We start from the raw sequence: 15,176 nt of genomic DNA on the forward strand, positions 1-15,176 counted from the left end.
GCTGGAAATTGCAGTTTGCAGGGCTTTAAGCATTCATGACTCAGTGAGGGCTCGGTGTAATGAAAGGCTGCTGTGCCGAGTGTGGATAGGAATGAACTGGAGGCACCTCCACTCCAGAGTGACACTCTTTGAGCATAAAAAAAGAGCAGATCCGAAAACTTTCACATTTAGCAGTTCAGATTGCATTAACGGACCCTTGAGAGTTCAGTTTTCACTTGAAAGGGAAGGAATTTACATTTGTTTATCACTAAAATGCATTGTAGCCTTACAGCCCTCAAGGCCTAATGAATCCTATGTCATAAAAGTCTTTCATTCTGACACTTCGAGAACAGATTTTTTAACACGGGCTTGTGATCTTCTTGTTTTTTTCAATCCAATCTTTCTCAGATAGCTTCCTTTGTATAAAACTGTTTTTTTTTCCTGTAGAAAAGGTTTTTAAATAAAAAATCTGCCAATCACACTTTGTTAAACCAATACACAGATTTTAAAATAGTCACATACCAATTAGTAGGACAATTTTACAATCAATTTTCATCCACGCACCCTTTAAAGAGTGATTCCAACTTGTATGTGACTATTAAAAACCATTGTTTCCATTTTTCTGTTTGTACTTCTATGGGGATTTGAATTTCTAAAGGACTGACAGGTTTTCAAAGGTGCACATGAATATATTTTAATAATGTACTGTACACTAGCTTGAGCTTTAATTCATTACAATAGAAAAAAAACATGAAATACTTTTTTTTTTTAAACAGAAATGGCTCACACCATGCTACAACTCTGTGTTGGGTTTTGAGTCCCATTTGTGTGGATTGTTAGGCAAATGGGCAGCTGAGCTGGACAGACCAGAGGGCTCTGCAGGAGCAATTTGCTACTGGTGCTGCTCTAGGATGACTGATGATGGGCAGCAGCTTAAAGCTGGCAGGAAAGAAAGGGACGCAGTGGCACAGTGTGAACTGGACATGTCGGTAGTGATTACATTTTGTTTCAGAAGCGGTCAGGGGTCAGATGGAGCCTGTGCCGGCGGCTTTCTGAGCCAAACTGACTGTATTCCCAACACTGTACAATGCCATCTCCTTATGTTGCTCGGGGGGTTGGGGGTAGCTCTGCAGCCTCACTTTCACACTGTCACTGCTTCTCAGTGTTTGAAAATCAATTCAGTTCCCCCACTGAATGCACATGTGTAGCAGATATTCCCCAGAGCCAAGAATTGAGAGCTCACTGTAAAGTCAGATTTCTGGCAAAGAATTCACATCTCAGTAGTAATCATATACAACAGCCTCTGTCTTATAAAACATAAACTTGCAGTTAAAATTTATATCTCATATGAACTTTTTCACGCCGCTATGAGGCGAAAGATCCCCTTTAATTCCTGGTTGCACCATTAAGGGCAAGTGTGAGATGTCTTTGGTGGCTTCCTTTATAGCACAGTGGAAGCTGGTTACCTGAGGACTTGCTCTTAGCACACAGGATGCCACAGAAGTACTGCATGAAACATTAAAACTCTAGGTTCCTCCATTTTGAACTCGGCAGTATGACTGTCCCCAAAAGAAGTCAGCACTGTGCAGGCAGTTTGCCATTGCTACTGTAGCAGATGTGTTAAAGTTCACCAAAGAACCTAAAATGCTTCTGTTCAGTATAACTTTTACTCTTTGAGATATGAAGTTTATGGTTCGGCAAATTTCCAACTAATTATGTAAGAAGATGCTGCAGCTTTATTTGCAAAGATAACATAAGACAAAACCATAATTAAAAGCTTTATCTTTACACTAAGTTCATCAAATGTGAGGAAGAAGGTGTATATTTCAAAATAAAAGCACAGCATCTTTGCGCTCCTAACACCCCTTATGTTAAATAAAATGCTGAAATTCTCAGTTTTGTTTACATGAGTTTCCTGATTGCGTGTTCATGCTCTGTTAAAAAAACATTTGAGACACAGAATCACTTGTCCACTCACAGGGAAACACTCTGAGTGTGTTTTCCCATGCAGAAAATCGACACATGTCGTTCGAAACACTCTCACATCAGTCTGAATAAACTCAAGGAACGCTGCTAGAAATGTCTGTAGAAAGACTCACCGTCCTCTCGAGACTTTTGAATAAACGCATCGACGCCGCTTTCCCCATAGTTCCCCTCCGAAGCTACGGTGGAGACGTAGTTCCAGCGCATGGCTTTGACGATGTCCACCATGGCCTGGGCCTGGTAGGTGTCCGGGGGCACCACCCGGGAGAAGAAGTCATAGCGGGTGTTGTCGCTCAGCTCTGGAGCCGTGGAGGCGTAGCTCACCTGGGGGATCTGAGAGAGGAGGGGGGAGGAGAGAGATGGGGTTACACATGGGGAAAATGAATAAATAATACGCTTTGTGCAAATTAATTATTTGTACAGCAGGAAGAATCCTTGCAGTTTTAAATACAAATACATGGTTATAATGTGACACCTAACATCTGCTGAAATTTCTCAACTGCTCCCTGGTGGCTGTTCATTCTCAGCAGTTGGCACGCTGTTGCTTTAAATAGTCTTGATGATCACAGGCTTAGCTACAATACCTTTTGAGAAGTATTTTCCACACCAGTCAAGCAACACTAATCTGCTCATGAATTCACACTTGTCTCTAGCAAAATGTGAGATTTATTTGGTGTTGAAAAACATATAAGAACAAGACGATCTGCCTTTAGAGCTGCAATAATACCCAATGTTCCTGTCAGGATTCACAAAGCCCTTATTGTGTAATGGGAATACTATAAATATAATGAAACCTCATTGTCTTAAAGAGTTGGGAGGGAAATGGAGCACATGGAGGTCAAATGTTGAGGAATGGCTCAGTGGAATAGGAAATAATCAAAAGCTTATGGAGCTGACTGACTCAGCTTGAGATGAAATATGAAATATGCGTTTGATAAACCATCTAGGTTGACACCAACAAACAGCTTTTGTTGAAGAGCATAAGTCAAAGAGTTCTGGTCGACTTCACATGGGGCTGTTTTAAAGGGTTTAACGCTCTCCACTCTCAGTTTCACCACAGAGGTCTTTCAGAAGCTTTCTCCAGCAGGAAACTCTTAGTTGATAATCTCAACTTTTGCTTGCTCAAGTTATTTCAGATTTATGGCCGCTGTAGCTCCTGTGATCTTCCTACTCTATGGCTGCTCTGTGCTGCACAGTGTGGAAGTTAACTGACCAGATTTTATGACATTCAATAATGTGTTTCATGGTTTAACTTCAAATATGGACACTTTTTATGCTGATGCTTTTTTTTTTTCTCTTTCTTTCCCCTTCTCCCGATTCCCCAGGGCTGACAAACTCAGGCAGTAGCTGTAGAAGGCAGAGTCGCTGCTGCTGCTGCTGCTGCTTTGAGACAGAATTTGCAGAGTTTGACTGCATTTGAGTCTGTAGGTGAACATCAGGTGCACGAACCAGCCCAGCATTAGAGTACTCTACTTGCCCTGATGTTTCTGTGTAAAGTCATTTTTGACAAAATCACAAAACACTGCAAAGCAATTCACAAAATAAGAACACGTTGACATATAAAAAAGGGCTGTTTGCTGAGTCTGTATATACTACTGCTATAGAGTAGTTCTGCAGTTACAAGGTCTTCCCAATGATAAGTTAGAAAGCCTAAACAGTTACTGTGGTTTTTCATCACTGACACACGAATGAAATGTTCCTCATCCCCTCCAAATACTGTTTGTCATGGCACCTCAGTGTCGCCCTGGGGATTTTGACAAATGCCATCACATTTGAGCCGACCAAGAGAAGAGGATGTGTGGATGGAGGGATCAGCTTGAATGCGACACTTTGGAACCCGCAGTAACAACAACATTCATTCAGATGTATGACTCTCTGCGTCTGGCATCTTTTTTTTTCTAAATAAATCTGAATCTCAGTGGGGCTCAACTGTTAACTCGTGTATAGCACCTATGTCAAGCAATGTTACATCAAAGTAAACTTTATCCTCCAGCAGTGCTACTTTACCAATATTTGCTCCACTAACCACATACAGACGGCTGTGGAGGTGATACCGTCCCCTTCCCCTCTCCCTCCCTTCACACAGCAGAGGCCTTTGATGTGACCAGCTGTAGCACTGCACTGATCCTGTTTCCACTGGGCTCCCTGCAGCCTGTGTTGAGAGCACAGCTATTCAGTCCATACCCATGACCTTCAGCTCCTAACGACTCATGTACCTCCACTCCAACTCACCACTCGCCTTGCCACAAGGATCCACCAATAAAAGCAGAACCGAGAGAAACAAGCATCAGGTACTTACAGCAAGGTCCAAATAAAAAAACACACGCTCTGCATTGACAGAGAGCAGTCTTGGTTTCATAGATAGTGACCCACCATGCCGATCAAAGGCAGCCTTGTTAACTCAATTCCCTTTCAAAGAAGAGAAGAGGCAGACAAGGGAAATCTGTGTGTGCGGTAATGGACCTTGTGCATGTTGCGAGCCCGCCGCCCGGACTGACAGATTCCCAGTTGCCCCTCGACCATAGGAGCGCTGCTGTGCTTCATCGTGTCCACACAGCCGCCGTGCAGTGGTTGTCTTTGCTTTGAGCTGAGGGTTTCTTGTGCAAATTGCACTGCTTCATGAACTGTGAGCACTGACATCCATGTTGGAGGCTGACATGCTTCCTGCATGTGTTCCTCTGGGATGCTTTCAGAGACACAGAACTTGACAAGGTCTGTGTCAGACCTTGAGTCTGCACCCTGCGGACTGGTGGCTGTCAGCTGACTTGTTGATTTAACACCTGGTGGTAACAGCAGGCTAATATACACCTGACCCCCAAGTTTACTCGCTCTCTGTCTGCTTTGACGGGCGGCGAGACTGTTCCCTTTTTACATGTCTGTTTTTTTTTCTCGTTTAGAAACAGTGAAAGTGTGAAGTAGTTTTTTTTTTTTTATTGCACTCCTTTGACGTCACGAGGCAAACTGAGTGAGGAAGTTGCGCAAAGGTGTTGGGAAGGTGTTAATGATGCCTCATTTTAGATCATTCTAATGTTCCAGCACACAGCAGTAGAGTTAACATTTTCCTTTTAGCTATACATACACAACTTGTGTTTATATCTGTTAATTTTGTAAAAGCAGTATGTCCTGAATTAAATAACACATGTATAAAAGGTAACTTGTTTTATTGCGAGCACAAAACACAGTGAAGACAACTCGATGAAAACTGAATTTCAATTGTCTAGTGTTTTCAGAAGAAAAATAACATGCTATGCTTTTAGAAAAAAGAAATCTAGGTAAATGTTTTGCAAGTGATTTTGAATTTCTCTCTCTTTGGTGTTTTTTTTTCTTTTTTTTTAATAGTCAAATTTTATTTTATTTTCTGAATTCAACAATGCTAACAATGCTCAACTAAGCATGCATCATCAAGTAGTGGTCTGAGCTAGGGGAGAAAGTGAATAAGCAAAATTCAAATAAAGAAGAATATGAAAAGAAAAGAATAAAACAAGATAAAAAAGAAAAGGGGGGGGACAACAACTAACAACAAAACAAGAAATATGTGTCCTTGTACCTATTAGGAAATATTTCTTATCGCCAGTCAGCTCATTCTGGTACTTTCTAAGTCAGTGTTTCCCCTCTGGATAGTTTTCACTTAGATCCTTAGGCAGGTAATCCATTAGAGGCTGCCATATGTCCTTAAAAGTGTCATCATTTCCTTTTAATTTGGCACTTAGTCTTTCCATAGGAAAAACTCTAAAGATTTCTTTGTACCACTGAGTTACAGTGGGCGGTTTCTCACTAATCCAATTAAATAATATACATTTTTGGGCCAAAAATAAGAGTTTATTGAGTAATTTTGATCTTTTCACTCTTTGGTGTTTTTAATTTTGCTGCTGTCATGTATTGTGGTGCTGCTGTGACGCGTCTGGTCCCGTATCTGCCAAGTAAGTGGGAGTCGCATCGAAGCTCTACCCTGTGTTGTATTTTTCACCTGAGGGATTTTCGCTGCTGTAACAATCACACAATTTCAGCATTCTGTCAAGAACCGGGACAGGCAGAGCTTATCATGTTTGTGTTGGCGAGATTTCTTGCTCACTGGACTACAGCGATAGTCCTGAACAGTGTGCCTCCTCTAATGGAACACACTCACTTCTTAGCATTGACTCAAGAAATTCAATTCTTCAGCACGGGTCCCCTCTGCGATCTCCCTCGAGAGAATCAAAAGAAACAGGGACTGGATGGAGAAAAAAAAGATGTGATGCATTGTTAAAAAAAAAGAGTGTGCGCCAAATGCAGCAGGGAGAGAATATCTTGGCACAGCTTTGACATTACAACACTGTGCAGCTGAGTTCAGGATGTCTCGCCGTCCCCGCAGCCAGAGTTAGTGGTTGATCTTAGTAGGTTGTTTAAAAATGTTCTCGTGGCTCCGTTTTAGTGACGCTGTGTACGCTTACCATCTGTTCAGGCTGAGACTAAAGCAGCTGAGCTTCCTGTCGTCTGATGTGAGCTCTTTGTGACCCAATTACTTCATCAGAGTATACCAATACAGTATATATACACCCCCCACCCCCTCTAAAGTTTATACAACTGCTTTAATCTGCACCCCCTCACCCCACTGCTATCCGTTTAATTGCTAATGGGCTTTGGAAATATGTTTAATTGCTGTGATGTGAGTTTCAAGCAGATTTTTGATGCAGATTTAATGTTCAAATCACTTGCTTTAAATAACTGTGCCTTCTTAAAAATTCAATGAGCTCATTTGGCACTGCATCAATGCAGGAGTAATGATGCTCATTAGAACTGTACAGAAATAATATACATCTCTACTGTTTGTTGGGGAAGAAAAAAATCAAAAGCTTCAGTCTGGCTCTGGAAATGTTTCAGTAAATACTTCCTGCAAATATGTTTGGAGTATATTTCTGATGTATGAAAATAGAAAGGAAATGAACTCATGGGTTCAGTCTTACTGGCGCTCATGCAGGACCGCTGCTACTGTATAAGAGCTGCTGATATTTCATTTTCAATCCTGTAGTATTCTGAAATAACATATTGCAAACCATGCATCATCCCATGAGGAACTGCTACTGTACCAACTGTAGCTTAGCAACCGTAACTACTGTACGCTCTTGAGCTTTGTTGGGCGATTTTTGATATGTTGAATGAATGAATGAATGATTGCTTTATTTCAAACGTGAATGATATATACTGTATATACTGTATATCACACTTGAAGCACTTTGGTTGATACAACGGTTTGTATGTTTGAAAAGGAGTAGGAAGCATTATTTTATTAATTCCTTCCTTTTTTTTATTCTTTACAAAATCAAAAGTATAAACACAAACAAATAAAACACTGTTTTTATCTATGTTAGTCAGAAATGCAGTGTTTTTGCATATCAAGTTGGTGGTACCTTTGTGTCACTGTGGCTCTGTCCTCGACTCCAGCCTCTGCAGTCAAACTTCTAACTTGAGATAAAGTTTCAATGTGTAGGTTTCTCACTAACCAACATGATTTATATTTAGTGTTACTCACCAGAATGCATTGTGTCAACCCTTTAGGTCTTTCAAAAGCATCCAACGCTACAGCTGTTGAAATCTGTCAACCGTTGTCAAATCAACACAATTTGAGAAACCAGCTTTTATGCTTCTGTGTGAAATCCAAAAACCATTGTCTCAAGAATGACTTTGTGTTTGGAGTGGTAAATGTGGTTGACATTATAAACTGCATATCCACAGTCAGTGCTGCAGTGGAAAGCCTAGAAACAGAGTTAAGTGAAGTCAGCGCCGCTGCTTGTCAGTGTCGTTAGGGGAACTGAAGTCGCCCCAATAATGGTGCTGTAGCTTCTAATTTACTCAACAGTTTTATACCTGTTTTACTATGTGTGCAATCAGAGGCAAGAGAAGTTGTTTGTTTTTCTCTGGAGTCCCCGAGCGCCCATCAGCTGACACTCACCAGCACCTTCAGGCACACTGTCCTCACTGTTCAATTAAAAAAAAGCAGCTGAATGTTAGACTGGATGTCTTCCAAGGTCAACCCTCCAATCAGAGAGTCCCCACAGTGCAGATTTCCATCCCTACCAGGTGATAAATTAATCCGTTCTCTTCTTGTCATACTGATTGATCAAACCATTGTGTTGGAGACAATTTTATATGCTTTCCTATTTTCAGCTACTCAACAGTTTCAGTGTTGTTGTCATTAAGACACCTCTCCTCTGCCAGAGGGGAAAAAAGGAAAAGCTTGCTTTGACTACAGCTTGGCTTGACCCTGTGACTAACTGCAGAACCAATCTGCTGAGTCATAAAGCACATTCAGATCTTCCCACCCATTGTTACCAAGATCAATACGGTGAGACTAAAGTGAACAATGCAAGCTCCACACAGATGTCTGGGCCAAGAATCTAACTCTGATCTGCTTTTCTGCAAGGCACCACAGGTGCTTAGTTCTTGTTTTCCCATTCCCTGTTTACAGCTCAATGCAAGCATCCCCAGTATTACCTCTACAATAGATTACCAGCCCCTGGAGAATGGTTTCTGTAGGGCGGGATTGCCTTTGACCTCCTGCATGTCCTTCTAGTATAAATAACCTTTCAGCTTTTCAGGAGGAATCACTATGTTTTCTCTGAACCTTGCTGCTCTGACAGTGCACGGCATTGATATTCTGCACCAGATCAAGAATTAATGGATTGATTAGTGCAATGTAATTAGGCTACTGATCAGTAATGTGCAGATTTTAGTGCATGGCATGAAATGTCCAGGCTGTAATCACTGATCTTGGCTGAAATACATTTAGCAGTGGCAGCTTATCTCACAGTACTGGCTCTGTGATGACATGTCATAAAGAGCACTCTGTGCTGCATACAGAGTGGTTGTAATTCATAAAATGATAACTGCAAAAATTAGCAAAACAGCTTGCATTCAGATGACCATGATTTGTTATTCCATTAACTAATGTGTTATTCTTCTAACAATTCATTCAGTCCATTTTCGTCTTTGTACTTCCTGCTTCAACCAATGTTTAATTGGGTTCAGGAAAGCCAGTGCGCCAGGCTAAAAATAAAAATAAGTCTAATCAACATAAAGGTAACTGAAGCAAGACTAAACAAACCCTCCCTACCATCAGCAGAATGGCTGGCTAGCAGCTCAGAATCAGGCGTGTGCATCCCACAACTTCTGTGCTCTTCATAAAAGCCAGTCCTTTATAGAATCAGGAGACTCAAAAGGCCCAGACAGACAGAAAGTGTCAGACATTACTGTCAACAAATGCACTTATTGTTCTCAAAGGATGGAAGCAAAACAGAGACATTAAGAGCTCTGCTAACACACTTTGGCCCAGCTCCAAGCCTCAGTCCACAGCAAAGGTCCACTAACAAAGCTTAACAGCATTGAACTTGAAACATGGATGTTTTGTGTCTATGAAATGTCTGAAATTCCTCCATATATTCTACATACTTACAATATTTACTGTGACACCTTAGTTTCTTCATATCTTGTTATTTTACAGCCTAATACTTTAGTAAAACAGAAAAGATAGTTGTTCCGTATCACTCAATACGGCATCATAACACAGTGAAAACAGAATGTTAGATGGTGGTTGGACTGATAGGACATGATTGGAGAGATGCACAGTGACACATGCACATCAGAGCAAAAACCAAGTCATGAGGAAGAAGGAACTGCCTACGGAGCTCAGAGACAGGACTGAGTAGACTGGGGAAGGCTTAAAAAAAAAAAAAGTTGTGTGCTGCATTGAAGTTTCTCAAGGCCTCCATAACTCTTAAAGAGAGAGTTTGAGCAACTAGGATTCAACTTAGAACTGGTTTTCAAGCCAAACAGAGCAATCAATAAAAGTACTGAGAACCACTAGACAGTGAATCTATACAGCAGGGGTACTCAAATACATTTGTCGAAGGGCCAGAATTTTTCTTAACAGACACCTTGGGGGCCGCACATTCAAATAGGCCGAGATTGAAATTAAATTCACCTTTTTCGTCTAATAATTTAAATATTTTTATTTTACTTGTAAGCACATAATTTTTATATACACTTCATGGTGTTTTGTATGATATGAAAAATCTTGACATTATCATATCATAATTTACATATCATGAGCTTTACACTGCTGACTTGTATCCTCAGACATGCCCTGTGATTTTCAGCTTAAATATGAAAGGAGGCTGACCATTACAGGACATGTCTGACTCTGTTCTGAGGATACAAGTCATTGGTCCTGAAATGTGTGTTTCTCTTCTATAATACACATTCTACATCTCAGAGGCGACGTCTTTCCACACACGGGCTTCCTTCACCTGTCAAACGAGACAGAGCTCAGTGGGAAACAGTAGGAGAGACACAGGCCGATGGGACCGGGACACAACACCGGGGGAGAAGCAGGTCGTGCAGCTGTGCGCAGCAGACGTGCACGAAAAAACAATTGCGTCTCATCAAATGCGCGCGGCTACGGCTTTTGAGTTGTGAGCGTGCATGACGCGCGGCTACATTGAATGGGTTTGAGCTCGCGCAAAAGACGCTTCATCTGAACGGCCCCCCATGCATGATGCACACACAGTTGAACCAAGACGGCGGTGGAAATCACCCACGGTCTCTGCAGACAGGCAGGGAAAACCCTGCAGTCCAGCCCGCTCCCCAAACACTCGCGCATGGTGATTTGGGTTGGTCAGCGTTTCTGTATCCAGTGCAGCGCCTCACAGGCACACACAAACGCTTCACACGTGTTTCCATGTCCCAGCGCTTTGACTTACAGGCGCACGGAGCCCGAGAAATACAGTATACAGTAACATGTAAACTAGTAGAACTCAGTCGCGAGCCTGATTGGAAGGTTCGGCGGGCCGGATGCGGCCCGCGGGCCGCCTATTGAGTACCGCTGCTATACAGCATCCACAGGTCTGTGCTAGACAAGGAGGAAACTACGATTAATTAATTGATGAGTGCTAATAGGTCGTAAATAATCACAGTTGTGTGTATGATTTAAAAGTGGATGTGGATAAGAAATACATATCATAATGAGCAGAATAGTTGGATGTAGATTATGTAATGTTAACAATCCTGCTTGATGCAGTTTATGTAGGATTGTTGCAGTTTATGCAGAATTTACAATCATGAAAAACATGACTGCACTCTGAATAAATGCTCCTAAAAACGCAATTAATTGATGTCGTTTGACTTCAATCTGTCAATAATGATATAATAATGAGATTTTTGGGGGGCAACATACTGTATATATTTACCGTGTGGTTAATTATTCTTACCTTTTGAGGCTGTCTTTACTTTTAGCTAACCTCTTATAAACATGTCTGGATGATCGATGGCTCACTATAGAGTCAAATATTAAATGTGTTATATAGAGAATAATGAACGAGGGGCTGATTGTGATTTTGAATGCAGCCTCAGATACACACACACACACAGCACCTTAATGGGAGTGCTGGTCACCCCGGGCTCATGTTAATGGATTCCATATGACCAGGCTGCACTTACAGTACAAGGAAATAAGAACCGGTTGGGATTTTGATTTAAAAAATAGAAAATACAAAAGTATTGTTGAAATAAATATGAGCCAAAGCATTTTATTTCCTCCATAAAAGCCTTTCCTGAGCGAGCTTATCACTTAAGCATGGTGCATACGCATTATTGTTTTATGTCTTTGATGGAGTTAAGTCTCTGAAGCTGGTTTTGAAGTTGCATATCTTCAAATATTCCACCTGTATGGTACAAAAGTAGAAGTTCATAGGCGGCCAGATACACAAACACGGCATCAAACAGACACAGGATTTAAAAAAGACAATGACCAAAAGCTTCACTGCACCGTCCCTTCTCCGCATGGCAGCACAGCACATCCTGACAAGCCAAGGAAGAAAAGGGATTCAAACCAACAAGCCAATCTTCATGCCAGAATGATTATGTAATTTCATAAATAAAGCAAGAAACACTAAAAATAATGTGCTACATCTCAGTGACTCGCTGCCTCCATCTCCATCTCTCTCAGCCCTTGGCACTTGTGCTGCTCAGATCCATAAGTGTGACAGACATGTTTACAGGGTAGAGGGTAAAAGCAGATGTTTCTTGATGCTTGTGTGTTAAATAAGGGTTTTATTTTATCAAGGCATTGATTAATCCTCAAGGGAGATTCAAAGGAGACGTTTCACAGAAAATGATATTGATGCAAAAAGTAAAGAGAAGAAAATCCCCCTTTTATAAAGTATAAAGCTGTTTCATTTCCTGTTTTCTCTTGAATATGTTTCACATGAATATAGATTTCTTCTGTCTGTCATTGCTGTCAATGCTCTTTCATGTTTTCCCTTTGTCTTCACTCGTATATATCAGGTACACCTGACCAATTAATGAGTTTGGCAGCAGGTTAAAGCTTTATTCTACGTAAGACAAGACCATGAGGGAAACCTGTGCTCCATTTCAGTCAGTACTAAGAAAACTAGGGTCACAATTAAAATTTTGAGGACAAAAGTAGAAATCAGCAGCCCATTTGTCCTCCTGACTGTGGACTCTAATATGAGACATTGAGTGGTGCACATCTGTAATGTAAGATCCTCCAAGTTGAACATTTAAATGCAGTCTGTGGTTTTCCTATAACAATAAAGCATTTGTTTATTGTCAGCTCATGTTTTATATTTTAGTATTGACATTGAAGCAAGAAAAAAAAGTAGAAAATGGTTTTCCTCAAACCTATGCAACCGTAATTTTACTGTAGGTTGTTTTCCAACCCTCCTGATATACAGTAGTGCACCTACTGTACTGTACTGCAGCACATTGGATGAACCTAAGTGACCATGGTTACAGTACCACATTAAACATGCCGTGGTTACTACAATAATGGTCATGATTTGGTTTGGGTTCAAAACTACAGTATTCGGCGAGGTTCAAGGTTCATGAAAACGTCCTCAACGTATGACGATATTCAGTACGTTGTCATGGTTACTATAGTAATAACAGCTTTGTTGTAGGCTACTATAGAAAATAATTGCACATGGGAATCAAACTGATCTTCTCTGTATGTGGAGGTTAGGGTGTTGTGTACTGTAACCTTGCACTTTCTCCTTTGCTCCAGTGTAATTGCTATGCTATTCATTCTTTTGTGTTAACGTCTTTTATAGGCCCAGAATTATGGTCTGATGTTTTTTTTTGTAATTCCTTTTTTTGCTTTTAAAAGATGGACATTATTTCTCTGAAAATTCACCCAGCTTGGTCCAGCCTGCTGGCCTGAAAGAGTCTAATTAATCTAAAAAGCTATTGGTGGCACTGTGGCTAGAATTATCCAGATTTTTTTTTTTCCCCCCAATGAATTTGTTGATAGGGAAGAAGAAGGATCTGAATCTGCTTTTCCTTCAGCAGCAGAAGTGAAATATGCGAGCCTTTGGTGTGCCTTAATATTTTATGGAGAACAACGCATTTACATGTTTGAGGGTTGGAGCTTAATTGATTCATCGGCTCGTGTTGTGTAAGCTCAACTTTCGTTTTCCTCACTCTCTACCTCGCTGCAGTTTCACTGATTGGTTTGCATCGCGGCACCAAACATCCCCGGGTCTCCTCCACTTCACTGTTCCAAGACCTGATATACATGTTTTGCACTTGTGAGAGCCCTGGGTGTGATATGACGAACAAGCTGGTCTGCACAACCGTTTTTGTCATGGTTTGTTTATTCACTTTGTGCACCCGCTCACATGCACACACACACACACACACACACACACACACACACACACACACACACCAAACACAGTGCAAAACAGTAGCCAGCAGCCATCTCTTCATTGTTACAGTTTGCATAAATCTGTGTATCTCTGGGAAAAAAGAGAAGAGACAGGCAATACTAGATTAAAATTTATTTCCCATTCTTCCAGGGGTGGGCTGTTCCATTTCATTTCAACCTTTTTGTCACAAATAGGTAGTTCATTTTTCATACTTTGCCTTTGTAAAAACCAAAACCAAACCAAAAAAAATTGTTGCAGCTGAATTAAATATGTGATGGGCCCTGGCACCTATTGTTTATCCCCCATTCTGAGAGCCTCTCTGTGCTGCTTCTATATGAGGTTGTTATTCAATTTGTTAAGCTGTGGCAATCATTAATTTGGCCACTGGCAACTGTGATTAATTATCTCATTAGAAACTGAATTATTTTGTGCGTTAAACATGCAAATGATCTCGACTAAAGGTTGAGAATGTTGCGATATTTGAACTAAATGACATTTTTGATTAATGAATCACTGCATAAAAAAATATAATGCACTTGTTTACTACAAAATTTGAAAGGAAGTTGTAAAAACTGCAATTAATGCTCATCCTCTCTTTGTACAGTATTTAAGCATTAAAGTTGAATGTCTGCTCAAAATGCCAAACTCTTCATGTATATACTATATACGGACATAAAATCCCTCTAGATCTCTGCCATGTGATGTTATATCAAATATCAAATATCAAATATCACTATGAAGAGCCAGACTCTCGGATAGGAGGTCTGGGAGATTCACAACAGATGATTAATAAATGTGAAATGTAATGAAATGTCTGGATGTATTTGGCATTAACACAATGGATATCTCTTTTGTATTCAACATCCCTGAACTGGTGCCCTCCTCTGTCTCTCTCCCTAGGCGACAGGCATTTTCTACTCATTCCACTGTAATGGTTCAAAAGGCATCGATGAAGGGAATAGGAGAGATTCTCAGCAGTGCCTTGGGATATGAATGGATTTAATATTTCTGAGAAGATTCAGAACAAGTCGTGCACGCCATGTCAGATTCATACTTTATTCATCGATCTAGCTCAATCTCGAAAATGTCTTAAACATCATGAGTTCAGTGGTCCACAAACCTACTGTATATTGGCGTACCCGCTCTTACCATAGAGTCTTGAGGAATTTTGCATTAAATTCATTTCAATGCTTCACACCAATGAGCACTGCCAGTTTAGTTTGATGTAGCTATACCAGAAGCAGCCAATGATGCTGCAGCAGTGGTTGTTGTTTTTTTGTTTGTTTTTTTCCCTTCCTCTAGGTCAGTTCACCACTTCATATGATCAGACTGTACGTCTGATTCATCTTCCGTATCACTGATTCATGACCTAAAAGAAATCCAGCTGAAACCAGTTCATTAACGCTTTTGTGTTTAGGCGTCTGGTTTGCCGGCTGTCGCCATAAACATTATCAGCAGGCTCGAACATTTGTTGACAGGCAGCAGTGTTGTCGGTGGAGCTGCTGATAACAGACT

At 40.8% G+C, this 15,176-nt stretch overlaps 1 protein-coding gene across 2 annotated transcripts in view; it reads right to left on the minus strand.

The window, feature by feature from the left end:
* Positions 1-15,176, minus strand: part of LOC146984893 (metabotropic glutamate receptor 4-like) — a 185,625-nt gene that overhangs the window by 62,661 nt on the left and 107,788 nt on the right. For both annotated transcript variants that reach the window (XM_085782478.1, XM_085782479.1), the window contains one exon: positions 2,079-2,295. In XM_085782478.1, the coding sequence (XP_085638604.1) occupies positions 2,079-2,295 (217 nt within the window). The remainder of the gene's footprint in view (positions 1-2,078; positions 2,296-15,176) is intronic.

This window comes from Trachurus japonicus, chromosome 7, assembly GCF_045865225.1.
Source record: "Trachurus japonicus isolate A0001 chromosome 7, Traja_1.0".
NCBI classification, from domain to species: Eukaryota; Metazoa; Chordata; class Actinopteri; order Carangiformes; family Carangidae; genus Trachurus; species Trachurus japonicus.